At 36.8% G+C, this 21,461-nt stretch overlaps 1 protein-coding gene across 1 annotated transcript in view; it reads right to left on the reverse strand.

The window, feature by feature from the left end:
- Nucleotides 1–21,461, reverse strand: part of BRDT (bromodomain testis associated) — a 78,054-nt gene that overhangs the window by 21,073 nt on the left and 35,520 nt on the right. The window contains exons 14-16 of the mRNA XM_037815845.1: nt 15,062–15,162; nt 2,905–3,110; nt 2,329–2,509 (exon numbers count right to left, since the gene is read on the reverse strand). Of these exons, the coding sequence (XP_037671773.1) occupies nt 2,329–2,509; nt 2,905–3,110; nt 15,062–15,162 (488 nt within the window). The remainder of the gene's footprint in view (nt 1–2,328; nt 2,510–2,904; nt 3,111–15,061; nt 15,163–21,461) is intronic.

Below are 21,461 nucleotides of genomic sequence, written 5' to 3' on the forward strand. Positions count from 1 at the left end.
ATACATGACTACATATGTTCATTGTTTATTTACTTCCATCCTCCCTCCCTTCCTCCAGCTCTGTGCTAGACAGCTCCATGACAGCAGATATTTTTGTCCATTTTTTCACTGATGTATCCGAAGTGTCTAGAATGATACAAGGGACACAGTAGGTAGTTTATGTAATTAATTGATGAACCTCAACAAAATAAAATTAACAAACTAAAGAGAGGAGATAGGACTGTTACATTTCTTGTTAGGATTTAGAAGCTTTCAAGAAACCATTGCTCTCACTTGCAACCTTGAGAAAATGCCAGGTAAGTCACAAAGACAATTGTGCTTCCTCCAAACCCTGGCCAAACCCATCACAGAGCTGAGAATGAAAAAAGTCTAACAAACTAAACTGCAGAGACAGCTGAACTTTTTCTAGATGAGAAAGGAAGTACACGCCCTTTTCTAGGGATAAGTATCTCTATCAGTTTCTGGTATAAAATATCTGGCATAAAAATCAATAGAACAGTTGAATCTTATTTTGAGATTAGCAGCAAGAACTTTAAAATAACTATTATAAATAGGTATTAGTTTAATAAGAGCATTAATACAGGAAAGCAAATCCATTCAACTTGAGTCATAGCAAGAAAGTTTTAAAAAATGAATGAAAGGGAAAATTCTGAAAACTTTTCAGTTAAAAGCAGAGCAACTGAAAGGCTTGTGCTAAATCATTTCAATCTTCTAACTAAAAGGAAAGGCCCTTGACTGAGATTAAAGGGTTTAAGACTGAAATAATAGAGAAGACATGGTACAGAATTCCACAGGGAGTAAATCAAATAGAAGTGAAATGAGGTTGGGCCCAAGTGAAGTTAAAATTCATAACGCATTCAATTGGCTTGACTTTTCTCCAGCAATACTTAGTAACTCTGAAGAAGGAAGAAAAGAACTGAACACAAAGTACCCAGGGCTAGAAAATGGAAGCAACGGAAAGCAACAATGAGAAGAAAGGGGTAAATAAGTGTTGCTCAAATCATCAACAAAATTTGTGTGGGGAAATTAGCCAGTATTAGGCAGAGGGCACAGAATCTGAGGGAGGAGTTGCAGGTGAATGGGAGGAGGGGGTTGTGATGAACTGGCAGAAAAGGAAAAGGTCAAGGTTTGGGAAGATGACTAAAAATAACTGAACTATTGGAAATGAGAAAGAAAGAAAGCTGATGCTATCTCTAAAGAGAGGAAGAGTCACAAAGGAGCTGTATATCTGATGCAAAAATATTTTAATAGCATAGATAAATTTAATCATTACCACTCTTCCCTGACTGCAACCAGATTTCTGTACTTAAAGTCACCTACTGCTATTTCCAAGAATAAAGATCCCCCTCATGAAATATTTCACAATGCCTGGTATGTTACTAGTGTTTATTTAATTGAAATCCTTAATACACATATTAATATGGTTCATTATTTTCAGTACTCCTAGTAAGAGATAATTATTCTCCAGGAAATAAATGAATAGAATATTAAACATGAGCAGCATGAAATAAATGTCCCTATTATATTCTTTATCCACTAGGACAACTGTTTTCAAGAACCAATTTTACTTATTAATAAGTAAAATTCTGTAAGACAGTAAATACTTTTTACTGAAAAGGACTTCCTATCTTTAACTTACTGCCAAATTTTAAATATTTCCATTTATTGTGGAATAGCAATGTACATGTATTTATCATTATTACAAAAATATGTGCTTGGCACTAAGCATGAATCTAGTTTCTAAAATATGATATTCTATTAGGACCACTAAACAAATACAAGTCAACTTCTTAATCTTGTGGCCAACCACAGAAACACAGACCTGAAACAGATAGCAGGATCTTTTTCCAAAATTGATAGGTGGTTTGAGGATTATCTTTTTCAAGAGTAATAACAGTAAGTGACAAATCATTTATCTATATGCCAGACATTTCCCTAACTCCTTAATACATGTTAATTAATTAATTTCATCTTTATAATAGAGAGGTATTGTTATTCCCACTATAAAGATAAGAAAATTGAGGCACAAGAGGATAAATAAATCAACCAAGGCCCATAAATCTAGTTTGTGGCAGAACCAGAATTTGAACCCAGGCAGTCTAGTAGCTCCAGGGTCAATACTCTACTTACACTATGCTTGCCTCTTTTGACTGTAGGGAATTTTCACTTTAGACCCTGATTTTAGAACTTGATCTTCACTAGAGTTAACTCCACTGTCACTGAAATACTACCCTGAATGCATCTTTACACATATAAAAGTTAAGTTTTACACATATAAAAGTTAAGTTTTTCCCATTAGATAAATTTAATAAACTAAAATTCACTTACTGCTTCTCTCCTCCTCCGCTCTTGTTCTCTCTCTCTTGCTAAATTACGTTCTTTGAGAAGCCAGAGTTTGCAGTTATCTTGAGCTTCCAAAGACTGCTGACTATCTTTCTGCTCTTCTCCAAGGCACTTGTTTTGCATTTCACTTGAAAAAGATTCTAGAGCAAAGTCATTACCAAGGTCCCTTAAAGAAACAGAGCATAGTTTATAAGTTCCCTAAAATTTTTTATTACAAAGATATGCCACTAAATAACAAACAGGAGATGATCTAGATAACCACTGACATATGCTTCGACATTATTTTTATGCTTCATTTTTGATGTGTCAAATTTTACACAGGGCAATCTATACTAAAAAACAAAAAGATTTAGAAAAACTACTAATGGTGTCCTTAAGACACTTACTTCTCTACTCTTCAAAGTTAATGCTACTAATTAGAAAAACTACCAATAGAAATTTACTTTTTGCAATTATAATTGCTCTGTGTACTCATAGTCATTTAACAAATTTGAAATTTAATATATTTAAAATGCATAGCTATATCTCCCAAGGCTTCTTTTAATTCAGTAAATTACAGACCTCTGATTTTCTTGGGATACTTTCAGCTCCTTTGTATTTTGTTCCAGATGTTTTCGAATTAGTTCCTGTGTTCGTGCTTTTACTTCTTTTTCAATCGCTGCTTTTCTAAATTGGTTGAAGAGCTCATCTGAGGATTTCAGTATACCTGATGTTTTGACTGGTTTGCCTAAACTTTTCCAAGAGTCTGCATTCTTGATCTTTATATCCTAAACGAAATGTTTGACTCAGTCAACATTTACAGATGCCAACAAATTTTGGAAGACAATATTTTTTTATACGGTAATAGATTAAGATTCCAAGCGCCCTCATGTACTTTTACTAAACTTACATTAAAAAGTTACTAAAGTCAGAAAAAACAATATGAAAATATAACATATAATCTAAACTCAATTATTTATCTAAGACCACATTAAAATAGCATGCGCTCCAATTATTTAAATTTGATATATATATATTAATTGCATGACAATCTGCAGGGAATATAAAAATAAACACCTCTCAGTGTAATTAAGACCCCTGTGATCTCTAGTGAAAATAAAGCAAATATACAAATGATTATTAAGAGGCAAAATAAGATTATGCCATTAAGAATGGCACAGGATTTGTTTAAACCCCCTGATTGGCTATGTCTTTCCTTTCTATGGAAAGAAAAGAAAATTATCTGTTTTTGACCACTATTTTTAATCAAGATATGCCATGGTCTACATCACTGTGATTCAAACAAAGAAATATACAGGTGATTTAAATTTTTCTAGCAGTCACATTAAAAAGTAAGAAGAAACAGATAAAATTAATTTTATGTACCTTATTTAACCTAATATACCCTAAGCATTATTATTCCAACATGCAACCAATATAAAAGATTTAAGATATTTTGTATTTCTTTCATACTAAGTTTTCCAAATCTGGTATATATTTTATACTTATAGCACATCTCAATTCAGATGCAAATTTGGATTAGAAGTAATTGACCTGTACTTGGATTCCATAAAATTTACAGTTGAAAAGGTAGATGCATATAATCAAGACACTCCAAACACACTTCAGTTTTACAATAACTGAATCAAGTATCAGTTTTTAAATTTAAATTAATTCAAAATAAATAAATTTAGTTATTTAGTTCCTCAATTGTACTAGCTGCATTTCATGGGCTCAATAGCCACACATGGTTAGTAGCTACCATATTGGATATCACAAGTCTAGATGGCCCATCTAGGAGTTACCATTCCTAGCTGATAAATAAAGAGGATTTATTATTCAACGACCAAACAGCCTCTATTAAAATTTATTTTTGATAACTGTATTCTTAATAAAAATGCCTGATTGCTATTTTGATATATTTCCATAAAACATTAAGGAAAAACTTGTCTAGGGCCCCATTTGAAGAAAAAGAAAATCTAAGATTGGATATATCCATGGCCTGTTAATTTCTATCCTGAAACAATAAATGGAGCCAGAACATCCTTTCCCTTCTCCCCCAATTATACACACAAAAATCTTCACCAATGGCCACCGACTTGTGCTTGTAAAGTTTTCCTCACAAATAGACAATAAAATCTCTGTTTTGTCCCTATGTATGGAATAGGTTAAATACTAGTTCCAGAACTCATTTGACCACTCAGTCAGTTTAAAATTCTCACAGAGAGATTTGAAACTGGAAAGGTAACATTTGGTAGTATACTTATTAGGGAATAAAGGAAAGGTGAAACCCTCATCGCTGACTGTGTGTCCCGAAAATTCAATTTTGTTGCAATGAAATTTGCCAGACCTTAAAACAAAATAAAATTTCAAATGGTTTTAGAGCACAGAAAGAGAGAATTTAAGAAAGTTTTCCAGATATCACTGAAATTGATGAGAAGATTTCTGACAGACAGGTAGAGATGAGGATGGGAAGCATTCCTCATGAAAGAAAGAATATAGAGGTACTATAAAGTGCATCTGGAGAGAAGTGAGTAAGTAGTTCAGTGTCAATGAGTTACCAGACAGACATACGGCTAAGATTCAAATAGATTGGGGTCACAATGTATTTGTGTTTAGTCTTCTTTCTGGAAGCAGAAGTTAGAAACCACTGATGGGTTCATACAGATGAGTAATATGATCACAGCAGCATAAAAGGACTAATCCAAGAATGTTAAAAGTGGAATGGATTGGAGGCGGGGCAAGATGGCAGACTGGTGAGCTGTATGTTTTAGTTACTCCTCCAGGAAAGTAGGTAGAAAGCCAGGAACTGCGTGGACTGGACACCACAGAGCAATCTGATTTTGGGCATACTTCATACAACACTCATGAAAACGTGGAACTGCTGAGATCAGAGAAATCTGTAAGTTTTTGCGGCCAGGGGACCCGTGACCCTCCCTGCCAGGCTCAGTCCCGGGGGAGGAGGGGCTGTCAGCTCCGGGAAGGAGAAGGGAGAACTGCAGTGGCAGCCCTTATTGGAAACTCATTCTACTGATTCAAACTCCAACCATAGATAGACTGAGACCAGACACCAGAGACTCTGAGAGCAGCCAGCCCAGCAGAGAGGAGACAGGCATAGAAAAAAAACAACACGAAAAACTCCAAAATAAAAGCTGAGGATTTTTGGAGTTCTGGTGAGCATAGAAAGGGGAAGGGCCCTGAGGCGCATATGCAAATCCTGAAGAAAAGCTGATCTCTCTGCCCTGTGGACCTTTCCTTAATGGCCCTGGTTGCTTTGTCTCTTAGCATTTCAATAACCCATTAGATCTCTGAGGAGGGCCCGTTTTTTTTTTTGTTTGTTTGTTTGTTTTTGTTTTTTTTTAATCCTTCTTTCTTTTTCTAAAACAATTACTCTAAGAAGCCCAATACAGAAAGCTTCAAAGACTTGCTATTTGGGCAGGTCAAGTCAAGAGCAGAACTAGGAGAGCTCTGAGACAAAACGCAATAATCCAGTGGCTGAGAAAATTCACTAAACACCACAACTTCCCAAAAAAAGGGGGGTGTCCACCCACAGCCATCATCCTGGTAGACAGGAAACACTCCTGCCCATCGCCAGCCCCATAGCCCAGAACTGTCCCAGACAACCCAGTGTGACGGAAGTGCTTCAAATAACAGGCACACACCACAAAACTGGGCGTGGACATTAGCCTTCCCTGCAACCTCAGCTGATTGTCCCAGAGTTGGGAAGGTAGAGCAGTGTGAATTAACAAAGCCCCATTCAGCCATCATCTCAGCAGACTGGGAGCCTCCCTACACAGCCCAGCAGCCCAGAACTGCCCTGGGGGGACGGCACTCACCTGTGACATAGCACAGTCATCCCTCAACAGAGGACCCAGGGTGCACGGCCTGGAAGAGGGGCCCACTTGCAAGTCTCAGGAGCCATACGCCAATACCAAGGACTTGTGGGTCAGTGGCAGAGACAAACTGTGGCAGGACTGAACTCAAGGATTAGACTATTGCAGCAGCTTTAAAACTCTAGGATCACCAGGGAGATTTGATTGTTAGAGCCACCCCCCCCCTTCCCTGACTGCCCAGAAATACGCCCCATATACAGGGCAGGCAACACCAACTACACACGCAAGCTTGGTACACCAATTGGACCCCACAAGACTCACTCCCCCACTCACCAAAAAGGCTAAGCAGGGGAGAACTGGCTTGTGGAGAACAGGTGGCTCGTGGACGCCACCTGCTGGTTAGTTAGAGAAAGTGTACTCCATGAAGCTGTAGATCTGATAAATTAGAGATAAGGACTTCAATTGGTCTACAAATCCTAAAAGAACCCTATCAAGTTCAGCAAATGCATGAGGCCAAAAACAACAGAAAATTATAAAGCATATGAAAAAACCAGACGATATGGATAACCCAAGCCCAAGCACCCAAATCAAAAGACCAGAAGACACACAGCACCTAGAGCAGCTACTCAAAGAACTAAAGATGAACAATGAGACCATAGTACGGGAGATAAAGGAAATCAAGAAGACCCTAGAAGAGCATAAAGAAGACATTGCAAGACTAAATAAAAAAATGGATGATCTTATGGAAATTAAAGAAACTGTTGACCAAATTAAAAAGATTCTGGACACTCACAGTACAAGACTAGAGGAAGTTGAACAACGAATCAGTGACCTGGAAGATGACAGAATGGAAAATGAAAGCATAAAAGAAAGAATGGGGAAAAAAATTGAAAAACTCGAAATGGACCTCAGGGATATGATAGATAATATGAAACGTCCGAATATAAGACTCATTGGTGTCCCAGAAGGGGAAGAAAAGGGTAAAGGTCTAGGAAGAGTATTCAAAGAAATTGTTGGGGAAAACTTCCCAAATCTTCTAAACAACATAAATACACAAATCATAAATGCCCAGTGAACTCCAAATAGAATAAATCCAAATAAACTCACTCTGAGACATATACTGATCACACTATCAAACACAGAAGAGAAGGAGCAAGTTCTGAAAGCAGCAAGAGAAAAGCAATTCACCACATACAAAGGAAACAGCATAAGACTAAGTAGTGACTACTCAGCAGCCACCATGGAGGCAAGAAGGCAGTGGCACGATATATTTAAAATTCTGAGTGAGAAAAATTTCCAGCCAAGAATACTTTATCCAGCAAAGCTCTCCTTCAAATTTGAGGGAGAGCTTAAATTTTTCACAGACAAACAAATGCTGAGAGAATTTGCTAACAAGAGACCTGCCCTACTGGAGATACTCAAGGGAGCCCTACAGACAGAGAAACAAAGAAAGGACAGAGAGACTTGGAGAAAGGTTCAGTACTAAAGAGATTTGGTATGGGTACAATAAAGGATATTAATAGACAGAGGGGAAAAATATGACAAACATAAACCAAAGGATAAGATGGCTGATTCACGAAATGCCTTCATGGTTATAACGTTGAATGTAAATGGATTAAACTCCCCAATTAAAAGATATAGATTCGCAGAATGGATCAAAAAAAATGAACCATCAATATGTTGCATACAAGAGACTCATCTTAGACACAGGGACACAAAGAAACTGAAAGTGAAAGGATGGAAAAAAATATTTCATGCAAGCTACAGCCAAAAGAAAGCAGGTGTAGCAATATTAATCTCAGATAAAATAGACTTCAAATGCAGGGATGTTTTGAGAGACAAAGAAGGCCACTACGTACTAATAAAAGGGACAATTCAGCAAGAAGAAATAACAATCGTAAATGTCTATGCACCCAACCAAGGTGCCACAAAATACATGAGAGAAACACTGGCAAAACTAAAGGAAGCAACTGATGTTTCCACAATAATTGTGGGAGACCTCAACACATCACTCTCTCCTATAGATAGATCAACCAGACAGAAGACCAATAAGGAAATTGAAAACCGAAACAATCTGATAAATGAATTAGATTTAACAGACATATACAGGACATTACATCCCAAATCACCAGGATACACATACTTTTCTAGTGCTCACGGAACTTTCTCCAGAATAGATCATATGCTGGGACATAAAACAAGCCTCAATAAATTTAAAAAGATTGAAATTATTCAAAGCACATTCTCTGACCACAATGGAATACAATTAGAAGTCAATAACCATCAGAGACTTAGAAAATTCACAAATATCTGGAGGTTAAACAACACACTCCTAAACAATCAGTGGGTTAAAGAAGAAATAGCAAGAGAAATTGCTAAATATATAGAGACGAATGAAAATGAGAACACAACATACCAAAACCTATGGGATGCAGCAAAAGCAGTGCTAAGGGGGAAATTTATGGCACTAAACGCATATATTAAAAAGGAAGAAAGAGCCAAAATCAAAGAACTAATGGATCAACTGAAGAAGCTAGAAAATGAACAGCAAACCAATCCTAAACCAAGTACAAGAAAAGAAATAACAGGGATTAGAGCAGAAATAAATGACATAGAGAACAAAAAAACAATAGAGAGGATAAATATCACCAAAAGTTGGTTCTTTGAGAAGATCAACAAGATTGACAAGCCCCTAGCTAGACTGACAAAATCAAAAAGAGAGAAGACCCATATAAACAAAATAATGAATGAAAAAGGTGACATAACTGCAGATCCTGAAGAAATTAAAAAAATTATAAAAGGATACTATGAACAACTGTATGGCAACAAACTGGATAATGTAGAGGAAATGGACAATTTCCTGGAAACATATGAACAACCTAGACTGACCAGAGAAGAAATAGAAGACCTCAACCAACCCATCACAAGCAAAGAGATCCAATCAGTCATCAAAAATCTTCCCACAAATAAATGCCCAGGGCCAGATGGCTTCACAGGGGAATTCTACCAAACTTTCCAGAAAGAACTGACACCAATCTTACTCAAACTCTTTCAAAACATTGAAGAAAATGGAACACTACCTAACTCATTTTATGAAGCTAACATCAATCTAATACCAAAACCAGGCAAAGATGTTACAAAAAAGGAAAACTACCGCCCAATCTCCCTAATGAATATAGATGCAAAAATCCTCAACAAAATACTTGCAAATCGAATCCAAAGACACATTAAAAAAATCATACACCATGACCAAGTGGGGTTTATTCCAGGCATGCAAGGATGGTTCAACATAAGAAAATCAATCAATGTATTACAACACATTAACAAGTCAAAAGGGAAAAATCAATTGATCATCTCAATAGATGCTGAAAAAGCATTTAACAAAATCCAACATCCCTTTTTGATAAAAACACTTCAAAAGGTAGGAATTGAAGGAAACTTCCTCAATATGATAAAGAGCATATATGAAAAACCCACAGCCAGCATAGTACTCAATGGTGAGAGACTGAAAGCCTTCCCTCTAAGATCAGGAACAAGACAAGGATGCCCGCTGTCACCACTGTTATTCAACATTGTGCTGGAAGTGCTAGCCAGGGCAATCCGGCAAGACAAAGAAATAAAAGGCATCCAAATTGGAAAAGAAGAAGTAAAACTGTCATTGTTTGCAGATGATATGATCTTATATCTAGAAAACCCTGAGAAATCGACGATACAGCTATTAGAGCTAATAAACAAATTTAGCAAAGTAGCGGGATACAAGGTTAATGCACATAAGTCAGTAATGTTTCTATATGCTAGAAATGAACAAACTGAAGAGACACTCAAGAAAAAGATACCATTTTCAATAGAAACTAAAAAAATCAAGTACCTAGGAATAAACTTAACCAAAGATGTAAAAGACCTATACAAAGAAAACTACTTAACTCTACTAAAAGAAATAGAAGGGGACCTTAAAAGATGGAAAAATATTCCATGTTCATGGATAGGAAGACTAAATGTCATTAAGATGTCAATTCTACCCAAACTCATCTACAGATTCAATGCAATCCCAATCAAAATTCCAACAACCTACTTTGCAGACTTGGAAAAGCTATTTATCAAATTTATTTGGAAAGGGAAGATGCCTCGAATTGCTAAAGACACTCTAAAAAAGAAAAACGAAGTGGGAGGACTTACACTCCCTGACTTTGAAGCTTATTATAAAGCCACAGTTGCCAAAACAGCATGGTACTGGCACAAAGATAGACATATAGATCAATGGAATCGAATTGAGAATTCAGAGATAGACCCTCAGATCTATGGCCGACTGATCTTTGATAAGGCCCCCAAAGTCACCGAACTGAGCCATAATGGTCTTTTCAACAAATGGGGCTGGGAGAGTTGGATATCCATATCCAAAAGAATGAAAGAGGACCCCTACCTCACCCCCTACACAAAAATTAACTCAAAATGGACCAAAGATCTCAATATAAAAGAAAGTACCATAAAACTCCTAGAAGATAATGTAGGAAAACATCTTCAAGACCTTGTATTAGGAGGCCACTTCCTAGACTTTACACCCAAAGCACAAGCAACAAAAGAGAAAATAGATAAATGGGAACTCCTCAAGCTTAGAAGTTTCTGCACCTCAAAGGAATTTCTCAAAAAGGTAAAGAGGCAGCCAACTCAATGGGAAAAAATTTTTGGAAACCATGTATCTGACAAAAGACTGATATCTTGCATATACAAAGAAATCCTACAACTCAATGACAATAGTCCAGTCGGCCCAATTATAAAATGGGCAAAAGATATGAAAAGACAGTTCTCTGAAGAGGAAATACAAATGGCCAAGAAACACATGAAAAAATGTTCAGCTTCACTAGCTATTAGAGAGATGCAAATTAAGACCACAATGAGATACCATCTAACACCGGTTAGAATGGCTGCCATTAAACAAACAGGAAACTACAAATGCTGGAGGGGATGTGGAGAAATTGGAACTCTTATTCATTGTTGGTGGGACTGTATAATGGTTCAGCCACTCTGGAAGTCAGTCTGGCAGTTCCTTAGAAAACTAGATATAGAGTTACCATTCGATCCAGCGATTGCACTTCTCGGTATATACCTGGAAGATCGGAAAGCAGTGACACGAACAGATATCTGCACGCCAATGTTCATAGCAGCATTATTCACAATTGCCAAAAGATGGAAAGAACCCAAATGTCCTTCAACAGATGAGTGGATAAATAAAATGTGGTATATACACATGATGGAATACTACGTGGCAGTAAGAAGGAATGATCTCGTGAAACATAAGACAACATGGATGAACCCTGAGGACATAATGCTAAGCGAAATAAGCCAGGCACAAAAAGAGAAATATTATATGCTACCACTAATGTGAACTTTGAAAAATGTAAAACAAATGGCTTATAATGTAGAATGTAGGGGAACTAGCAATAGAGAGCAATTAAGGAAGGGGGAACAATAATCCAAGAAGAACAGATAAGCTATTTAACGTTCTGGGGATGCCCAGGAATGACTATGGTCTGTTAATTTCTGATGGATATAGTAGGAGCAAGTTCACAGAAATGTTGCTATATTAGGTAACTTTCTTAGGGTAAAGTAGGAACATGTTGGAAGTTAAGCAGTTATCTTAGGTTAGTTGTCTTTTTCTTACTCCCTTGTTATGGTCTCTTTGAAATGTTCTTTTATTGTATGTTTGTTTTCTTTTTAACTTTTTTTTCATACAGTTGATTTAAAAAAGAAGGGAAAGTTAAAAAAAAAAAAAAAAAAAAACAAGGAAAAAAAAATGTAGTGCCCCCTTGAGGAACCTGTGGAGAATGCAGGGGTATTCGCCTACCCCACCTCCATGGTTGCTAACATGACCACAGACATAGGGGACTGGTGGTTTGATGGGTTGGGCCCTCTACCACAGGTTTTACCCTTGGGAAGACGGTTGCTGCAAAGGAGAGGCTAGGCCTCCCTATGGTTGTGCCTAAGAGCCTCCTCCCGAATGCCTCTTTGTTGCTCAGATGTGGCCCTCTCTCTCTAGCTAAGCCAACTTGAAAGGTGAAATCACTGCCCTCCCCACTACGTGGGATCAGACACCCAGGGGAGTGAATCTCCCTGGCAACGTGGAATATGACTCCCGGGGAGGAATGTAGACCTGGCATCGTGGGACGGAGAACATCTTCTTGACCAAAAGGGGGATGTGAAAGGAAATGAAATAAGCTTCAGTGGCAGAGAGAATCCAAAAGGAGCCGAGAGGTCACTCTGGTGGGCACTCTTACGCACACTTTAGACAACCCTTTTTAGGTTCTAAAGAATTGGGGTAGCTGGTGGTGGATACCTGAAACTATCAAACTACAACCCAGAACCCATGAATCTCGAAGACAGTTGTATAAAAATGTAGCTTATGAGGGGTGACAAGGGGATTGGGAAAGCCATAAGGACCACACTCCACTTTGTCTAGTTTACGGATGGATGAGTAGAAAAATAGGGGAAGGAAACAAACAGACAAAGGTACCCAGTGTTCTTTTTTACTTCAATTGCTCTTTTTCACTCTAATTATTATTCTTGTTATTCTTGTGTGTGTGCTAATGAAGGTGTCAGGGATTGATTTGGGTGACGAATGTACAACTATGTAATGGTACTGTGAACAATCAAAAGTACGATTTGTTTTGTATGACTGCGTGGTATATGAATATATCTCAATAAAATGAAGATTAAAAAAAAAAAGTGGAATGGATTAGAATAAGGTGGGTCTCAAGTCTGACCAGTTATGAGTGTTAAAACAGCTCAGATTTAAAGGCAACAAGGCCTGGTTTATGTAGTGGGAATGGAAAAGGAGACATCTTTAGAAGCAGAGTGAAAGAATTTCAAAACTCCTTAGCTGTAGTGGGCTAAGGAGATGTCAAAAACAATTAAAACTTAAAAGAAGTTCAGTTTAGAAGTATGTATTTGAATCATTTGCATAGGGACTATAACTGAAAGCACCATAGTGGATATCCAGTCAGAGACAGATGTGGAAGAAGTTCCTTAGTTTCTTATCTATTCAAGACTTTGGGAAGGATGTGTCGATTTTGGAGGTCGTTATTTCCTTTGAAAGGGCAAATTACATGGATAGAGCCTAGGTAAAAGTAATGGGGTGCTTCTCAACTGGTAGTGATTTTGCTCCCTCCCACCCTGGGGATGTGTGGAAATGACTGGAAATATTTTTGTTATCACACAGAAGTGAGGGAAAGGGTGCTAATGGAATTTAGTCGGTACAGGTTACACTAAGTTCTTGCTAAGCATCATACAATGCACAGGACTGTTTCCAGTTAACTAAGGCTTATTGGCTCAGAAAGTCAACAGTGCCATGGTTGAGAAACGCTGGCTTAAGGTGCAAACATGTAGTAGGAAAATAAGACAGAAAGAGATAATAGAGGCTATGAAAATGACAGAAGAGCTACTCAATAAATCTGCTGAATTAAAAGAAAATTAAGAACAGATACAGATAAGTTAGTTTTGCCAAAGAGGGAAACCTTTTCTGGAGGCAGAAGAAAACAAGAATGGATAGCTAGAGGTTCTGAATAGAGAGATGAGAAGTTGAGAGAGTTTGTTGAAGTCTTTTGTTTTAAGTGCAACTCTTATTTAGGCAAGATGCTTGAACTACCTGGGCCAGTTTATTCATATAAAGACTAGTTCTCAAAGATCTCTTCCAGCAGCAAAAATCATCCTTTCAAAAAGTGGTAACATGGCTAATAACGAGGTGGCAAGAGTGGGAAATGATGTTCAGAATGGAAATAGTTTGCTTGTCCATTTGTTGTGAAGAGAAGAAGTTACACAATCCTAGTCCTTCTAAAGCTTTCAGTCCAACATTTCAGTTCCTACTGTGTGCTAGGAACTGTGTGTACTTGAACAACACTAATCTTCCTATCCTGAAGGGTATGGATGATACTTCGGTTGTTCAAGTAAAGGAAAAAAAAAAAAACAAAAAACACCAAGACCAAAAACACAAAATTAAAGTTGATTTTCAACAAAACACCCCAATTAAGCATAATCTCTAATGTTAATAATTACTGATAGAGCAGTAGCACATAAGAAAATCAAACGTACTAATAAAGCTCCAGGGTCAAAGGAATATACCCCTTGTGGTGGAATGCTAGATTTCCTAAGAATGCTCAAATGATAATGTCAATACATTTGACCTCTGAAGTACTTGTAAGGAAAAAAACAGAGAAAAAGAAAAAATGGAGGGAGAGGATATGTTGATATCACCATCAAACTCAATTTCTGACAATTAAACTCAAACACCTAGAACAGTACCTGATATATCTAATGTATCCCAAACATCTAGAATATTTGTTGAAAGAATTATCACTTGAGATCTGAGATTAAGTACAACTAAGACTCCTTTCAGAAATCTCCTCCAACAAGTTCTAAATGGTAATTTTATGACATGCTTTCAAATTAGGATAGCTGGCAAATAATAGTATTACAGAATCTGTAATAAAAGCCAAGAATGAGAACTAATGGTAGGGGGTGAGAAGGGCGTTGCTCACAGGTAAATTTTTTTTAATTAAATAGGCAAAAAATAGCTTTTGAAATTCAAAATCTCATTCAATTAGGCTAAAATATATTTTGTGTCACTTCATTATATGAATGAGTTTTCAGAACATTTTCCTAACTTCCTTAACATAGAATAGTTTTGGTCTAATTAGCCACCTTATATAAATGACAACATGATTTAATAATATGGCATTTTACATGTTTCAGAAGAAGACAATATGGAAATTTGTCTTTATTGTGATCAGATGAATTTTTGCAGAGACTTAATTTGGAGGAGAAGGGGAAAGAATGTATAGGTGATTGATACTCAATTTAAAGTCCCTTCAAGATTCATAAGAAGAAATTCATGAGACAAATAATATTACTCTTACCTTCTGCACAGGACCCTGACATTCAGATTCTAACACATCTGTGTCAGTTTCACCAGACTGATGCATCCCAGTTAGGCCATTCAAGTGTTGCTTAGAATCACCTAGATGTAAACATTTTTAGAAGAGCATAATCAAGATATTTCATCATCCTTATCCAGAATTTGATTTCTTTTCCTTCTAGGTAGAAACTATGAAAACAAAGTAACCAATTCCTGGATGTTCTTAACTTTGGAATATTCTTATTTGGGGACTTATTATAGTAAAATAAACATTTCTCATCTGAAATTTGATCCTCTGGTTTTTTTGTCAGCATGAATAATAACAGACATGGTGGTTCCCTCACCAAATCCATTTTACTGTCCCCATGGAACAGTAGCTCTCCAGTTTGTAGACTGAGCTCAGCTCCAGGGGTGCATTCTTGATAAGCCCCAACCAATTGTGGAAATCCTTTCCCCACCAGTAAACTCATTTAGGAAAGAACATGTGTAAGCCAATATGGACTTCCAGGGAAAGATGCTGCCTGGGTGGCCAATTTGAGAACAAGGAACACCCAGAGGACAGAAAAACTAAGATGCTAGACACTGACAGTAGATACAGAGGAAAGGGGTGAGACTGCAGAACGTTTGTTTGAGTAGTTGTGATGAAGAGAATAAGCTACACAATCCCTTTAGTTCTTAAGTTTTCATCAAATATTTCATCTTTTATTATGGGAGAAGAAAACTACAGCAACAGAGTTTGAGCCCTAATCAAACCACACCTAAATAACTGACTTAATTTGGACTACGGGTTATGTATGCCAACAAAATTTCTTATTGTTTTAACCAGTTTGCGCTAAGTTTTCTGTCATTTGCAACAAAGAGCACCCTGATGCACTAAACTTAATTGGGCCATTTCTGCTTCAATTCTCTCTAATCCTTGTCTACATGTCCTAACTAGTGGGAAAAGGACAGAGGGGACAAATCAAGTATTTACTGAGTTGCTCTTTCATTGGCTCCTCAAGCTCACAAAATACTGGCCACGTATATATTGTAGGAACTTACATTTAAGCTTCTGCCACCCATCTAGAACTCCATCTAACACAAGGCTACACTATCGCTCAATTATGATCAATTCCTTGATTGATTCTCTAGCTAGATAACATGAGCAGAAGTTGAGGCTAGAAGAAGAAAGCAAGGAATACCAGAATGGGAGGGAATGAGTAGGGGAATGAGTAGGAGAATGAGACAAAACACTGTCAAAGGATGCATGAATAGAAGAACAAATTTTAAATTTTTATGCCCCTATATAGTCCAAGTACCCATGTTTCTTCAGTTCAAGAAGGAATGGAAAAATAGGGAGAAAATCTATAATTACTAAACTACATCCTCTATCTGTTTAAGGCAAGAAACATTTAGGAAGTAGAAAGAGTATTAACGGCAAATGGAGTAAATTCTAAAAGCACTTTCAATTTGTTGAATCCAAGATGGTATGAGATGGTAGCATCATTTTAAGAATTAAAGGGGAAAGATGAAAACTTGAGGATTTTTAAGATAAATACAGTTTTGGTATTTTGTGTTTGAAATGCTTATATGATGTTCAGGTAAAGACATTCAGTAGATCTGTATAAACATGCTTGGGACCTGAATAGTTTGAGTTGCAAAAATGAGAAGTCATGGAAGCCAAGTAGAATGGAATCCAGGAAGAATGGATAGAGTACTCCTTTCCAGCCTTTTACATGTTGTGACATGTAGAAAATGATCAAAGTATAGCACACCTGGGTAAATGGGAAGGATGTTACAAGCCTATTGCTATGAGAGCTAAGAAGATCCTGTAAGCCTGTGCTTTGGAAAGTTGTTGGGAAGTTCTGGAGTCGAGTATAAAGATGCAAGGCTTCAGGATGAAACCCTGAATAGTATCAATATTTGAAGGTAGGCAGAAAAAGAGATACCTGTAAAAGAACATTCAGAGTTGGAGTTAAGTGTTATGGAAGCCTAGGAAGTATATTGAGACCAACTCCCTGAAAATCATTTTTACATAAATGGCTTTCCAGCACCTCCAAACACTACAAAAACAAAAATCATCTTTCCCTAGATACCTGTTCTTCATCTGTGTTCCAGGTCTGTCAACCATAGCAATATCCTCTGAACTACTAAAGCTTATATCCCCACCCTTATTAAAATCTAGCATATATTCATCGTTTTCAGACTTGTGCGCTCTATCTTTGTAATTTCTTTCGACTTTCCCCTTTTCTTTCTTCCCATCACCTTACTTCATTTTTTCTACTGTGGCAACAGCCTAATTATTCTCCTCTACCTCTGGTTTCTGTGGCCCAATTCCTCCTACTGACCTTACATAATATTGGCAGAGTAATTACGTTGAAGCACACCCCTTGCTCAAAACCCTTTTTTGGCTCCCTATGGACTATCTAAATCATTATGCCCAAAGTCTCTAAATCTAGATCTCAAGATTCATTATGATCTGAACCTGGTCTGCCTTTCGAAATTCATTTTTCCACAATTCTGTTTATTCAACCAAAGCTTAATCACACTGAACTATGAATTGTCTAAATATCTTCATGTTTCCTCTACCTGGAATGTCTTCCAATCCTAGATAAGTCATATTTTTTTCCTATGTCCAGTTCGAATGATACTTATTCTGAAAAATATGCATCTGCCAAAAAGATTGGGTAATTCTGCCTTCCTTACCTCTTCTTATAGGGCATATTATTTTTACTTTATATTACCAGTTGTTTATTTCAACTACTATCCGGCAATCTCCTTAATTTACTTTTTTATTTGACATGTGAATTCACTTTGATGTTACAGCATAGGTTTTTTTTTTTTTTAAATAAAACAATACAAGTTCAGTGGAGATTTTAATGAGATGGAGAAAGGGTAAGTTATAAGGATAAGGTTGTTAATCCCTTGTGACTATAAACTTCAACTTAGTATAAGGAAAAAATTTGACGTCTCCCAGTTTGTGTGATGATGATGAGGATTTTGAAGAAAACTGGTAACACCTAAAATTTCTCAATTTCTTAAATCTTTCATGTACTCCAACATTTTATCAAACTATTTTGCCAATAAGAAGAAAACTTCATCATAAAACTTTATTACTTTTCATCATTTAAATTTGAGGTTTAACCAAAAATTTATTTCCATTAAGATTAAACTCCAAAAAAGTACATTTCTATACATATTATTTAGATTATCTACATTAGCAGTTTCCCTTGGGCACAATGCTTAAAATGCAAATCATTTTGGTTCTGAAAAACGTGGTAATTGCAGTAGGAGAGCAGCCACTCTAGTGACACCCAAACTTTCCCTTTACACAATATGATGTTACTCACAGGCATCATACAAATCAAATCTGAAGTAGTACAAAAAATTGACCCTGATTGAACTTAATTATTAAAAGCCTGAATTTTCATAGATAAGGTGTTTTCTTAAAATAAGAAAAAAGAACATCTAACTGTCTTTTTCCCCATTGTTTCTTGTTATCATTATTTCTTTTCTGCTTTGCAGCAGGTGATACTACTGATTTTTTTTTCCTTAGAATCTTCCTTGGCAATTTTTAATTTTTGATATAGTTAATAGTTAATTAAAAAAAAAATGAAAAAAATATGCAGAGCCCCCATAAGGAGCTGGGGGAAAATGCAGAGGTGTAGGGCTTCCCCACCTGGATGGTTGCTGATGTGCTCACAAACATTGAGGACTGGCGGTTTAATGTGCTGAAACATCTATCACAGAACTTGCCCTTGGGAAGCCTGTTGCCTGAAGGAGAGGCTAGGCCTGCTTATAATTGTGCCTAAGAGTCTCCTGCTGAATGCCTCTTTGTTGCTCAGATGTGGTCCTCTCTGTCTAGCTAAGCCAAGTTGGCAGGTGAAATCACTGCCCTCCCCTCTACGTGGGATCTGATACCCAGGGGTGTAAATCTCCCTGGCAATGCGGAATATGACTCCAAGAGAGGAATCTAGACCCAGCATCCTGGGATGGAGAACATCTTCTTAACCAAAAGGGGGATGCAAAATGAAATGAAATAAAGTTTCAGTGGCTGAGAGATTCCAAAAGGAGCCGAGAGGTCACTCTGGTGGGCACTCGTACGCACAATATAGATAACTCTTTTTGGGTTTTAATGAATTGGAATAGCTAGCAGTAAATACCTGAAACTATCAAACTAAAACCCAGAACCCTTGAATCTTGAAGATGATTGTATAACAATGGAGCTTACAAGGGGTGACAATGTGATTTGTTAAAGCCATGTGGATCACACTCCCCTTTATCCAGTGGATGGATGGATGATAGAAAAATGGGAGAAGAAAAAAAAAAAAAACTAAAGGAAAAATAGGGCGAGGGGTCATTTTGGGTGTTCTGTTTTTACTCATAACCTTTTATTCTTACTTTCACTTTTTTCTGGTACAAGGAAAATGTTAAAAAAAAAGATTGGGGTAATGAATGAACAACTATGATGGCAATGTGATCAATGGATTATATACTTCAGATGATTGTATGGTGTGTGAATAAATCTTAATAAAAAAAAATCTTCCTTGGCTTCTTTTCTGCCATTTTCCTACCTTTGGTTACTTATCTTTTGAGCTTATGAATTTCTTCTACTTTTACTGAGAAGGTTTTGTTTCCTAGAATTCTGTCTTTGATCTTTTTCTCTTCGTGTTCTATATGTGTTCTATTTTCATTCATTCTCATGGTTTTGAATGCCTTCTACATGCTGTTAATTCTTTTTTAAAATTTTATTAGAGAATTTGTGGGTTTATAGAACAATCATGCATAAAATACAGAATTGCCATATACCACCCCAGTACCAACAACTTGCATTGATGTGGAACATTTTTATAATTGTACTATTAATTAAATTCCATGGTTTAACTTAGGGTTCCCTGTTTGTATAGTGTAGCTCCATGGATTTTTAAAAAATTTTATTCTGTTATCATATATACAATCTAACGTTTCCCCTTTTAATCATATTCAGATATATATTTCAGTGCTGTTAACAGCATTCACAATGTTGTACTACCATCGCTACCATCCATTACCTAAACATTTCCATCATTCAAAATAAGGACCCTGTACATTTTAAGCCTTAACTTCCCATTCCCCATCCCACCCCATTCCCTGGTAACCTATATTTGAGATTCTGATGATACGAGTTTGCGTATTCTAATTATTTCAAATCAGTAAGACCACACAATATTGTCCTTTTGTGTTTGGCTTATTTCACTCAACATGATGTCTTCAAGGTTCATCCATGTTGTCACATGCATCAGGGCTTCATTCCTTTCTATGGCCGAGTAATATTCCATTGTATGTATATACCACATTTTATTTATCCATCCATTGGTTGATGGACATTTGGGTTGCTTCCATCTTTTGGCAATTGTGAATAATGCTGTGATGAATATTGGTGTGAAAATATCCATTTGAGCCCTTGTTTTCAGTTCTTCTGGGTATATAACTAGCAGCAAGATTCCCAGATGATATGGTAGATCTATACTTAGCTTTCTGAGGAACCACCAAATTGTCTTCCACTGTAGGTGCACTATTTTATATTGCCACCAGCAATGAATGAGTTTTCCTATTTCTCCACACTTACTATTCTACATTTTTTAAAAATAGCAGCCATTCTAATGGGAGTGAAGTGGTATCTCATTGTGGCTTTAATTTGCATTTCCCCGATGGCTAATGATGTTGATGGAGCATCTATTCATGTGCTTTCTGGCCATTTGTATATCTTCTTTGGAGAGATGTCTGTTCAAGTCTTTCAACCATTTTAAAATTAGATTGATAGTCCTTTTGTTGCTAAGTTGAAGGACTTCTTTATGAATTCCAGATATTAAACCTTTATCGTATATGTGGTTTCCAAATATATTCTGCCATCGTTAGGTTGTTGTTTTACTTTCATGATAAAGTCTTTTGAGGTACAAAAGTTTTAAATTTTGAAGAGGTCCCATTTATCTATTTTTTTTCTTATGTTGCTCTTGCTTTTGGTGTAAAGTCTGAGAAACCACTGCCTAACACAAGGTCCTGAAGATGCTTCCCTATGTTTTCTTCCAGAAGTTTGATAGTTCTAGCTCTTATATTTAGGTCATTGATCCATTCTGAGTTGACTTTTGTATATGGTGTGAGGTTGGTATGCTCCTTTTTATTGCAAATGAAAATCCAGTTTTCCAAGCATCACTTTTTGGAGATTGTTCTTTCCCAATCGGGTGGTTTTTGCCACCTTGTCAAAAATCAGTTGCCATACTCTTACCCAAAAATGCTGGGGGTGGGGTGGGGGTGGGAGAAGCATGGCTAAGCAGATTGTGGCTATTGATTAATGAATTCAGATTTCTGGGTCCTGGGCTCTGAGCCATGGTTTCAACCTACATGGACAAAAGCAGCTGCAGATGACAAGAGCAGCTGGCAAG

Source organism: Choloepus didactylus, chromosome 2 (assembly GCF_015220235.1).
Source record: "Choloepus didactylus isolate mChoDid1 chromosome 2, mChoDid1.pri, whole genome shotgun sequence".
In the NCBI taxonomy this organism is placed as follows: Eukaryota; Metazoa; Chordata; class Mammalia; order Pilosa; family Megalonychidae; genus Choloepus; species Choloepus didactylus.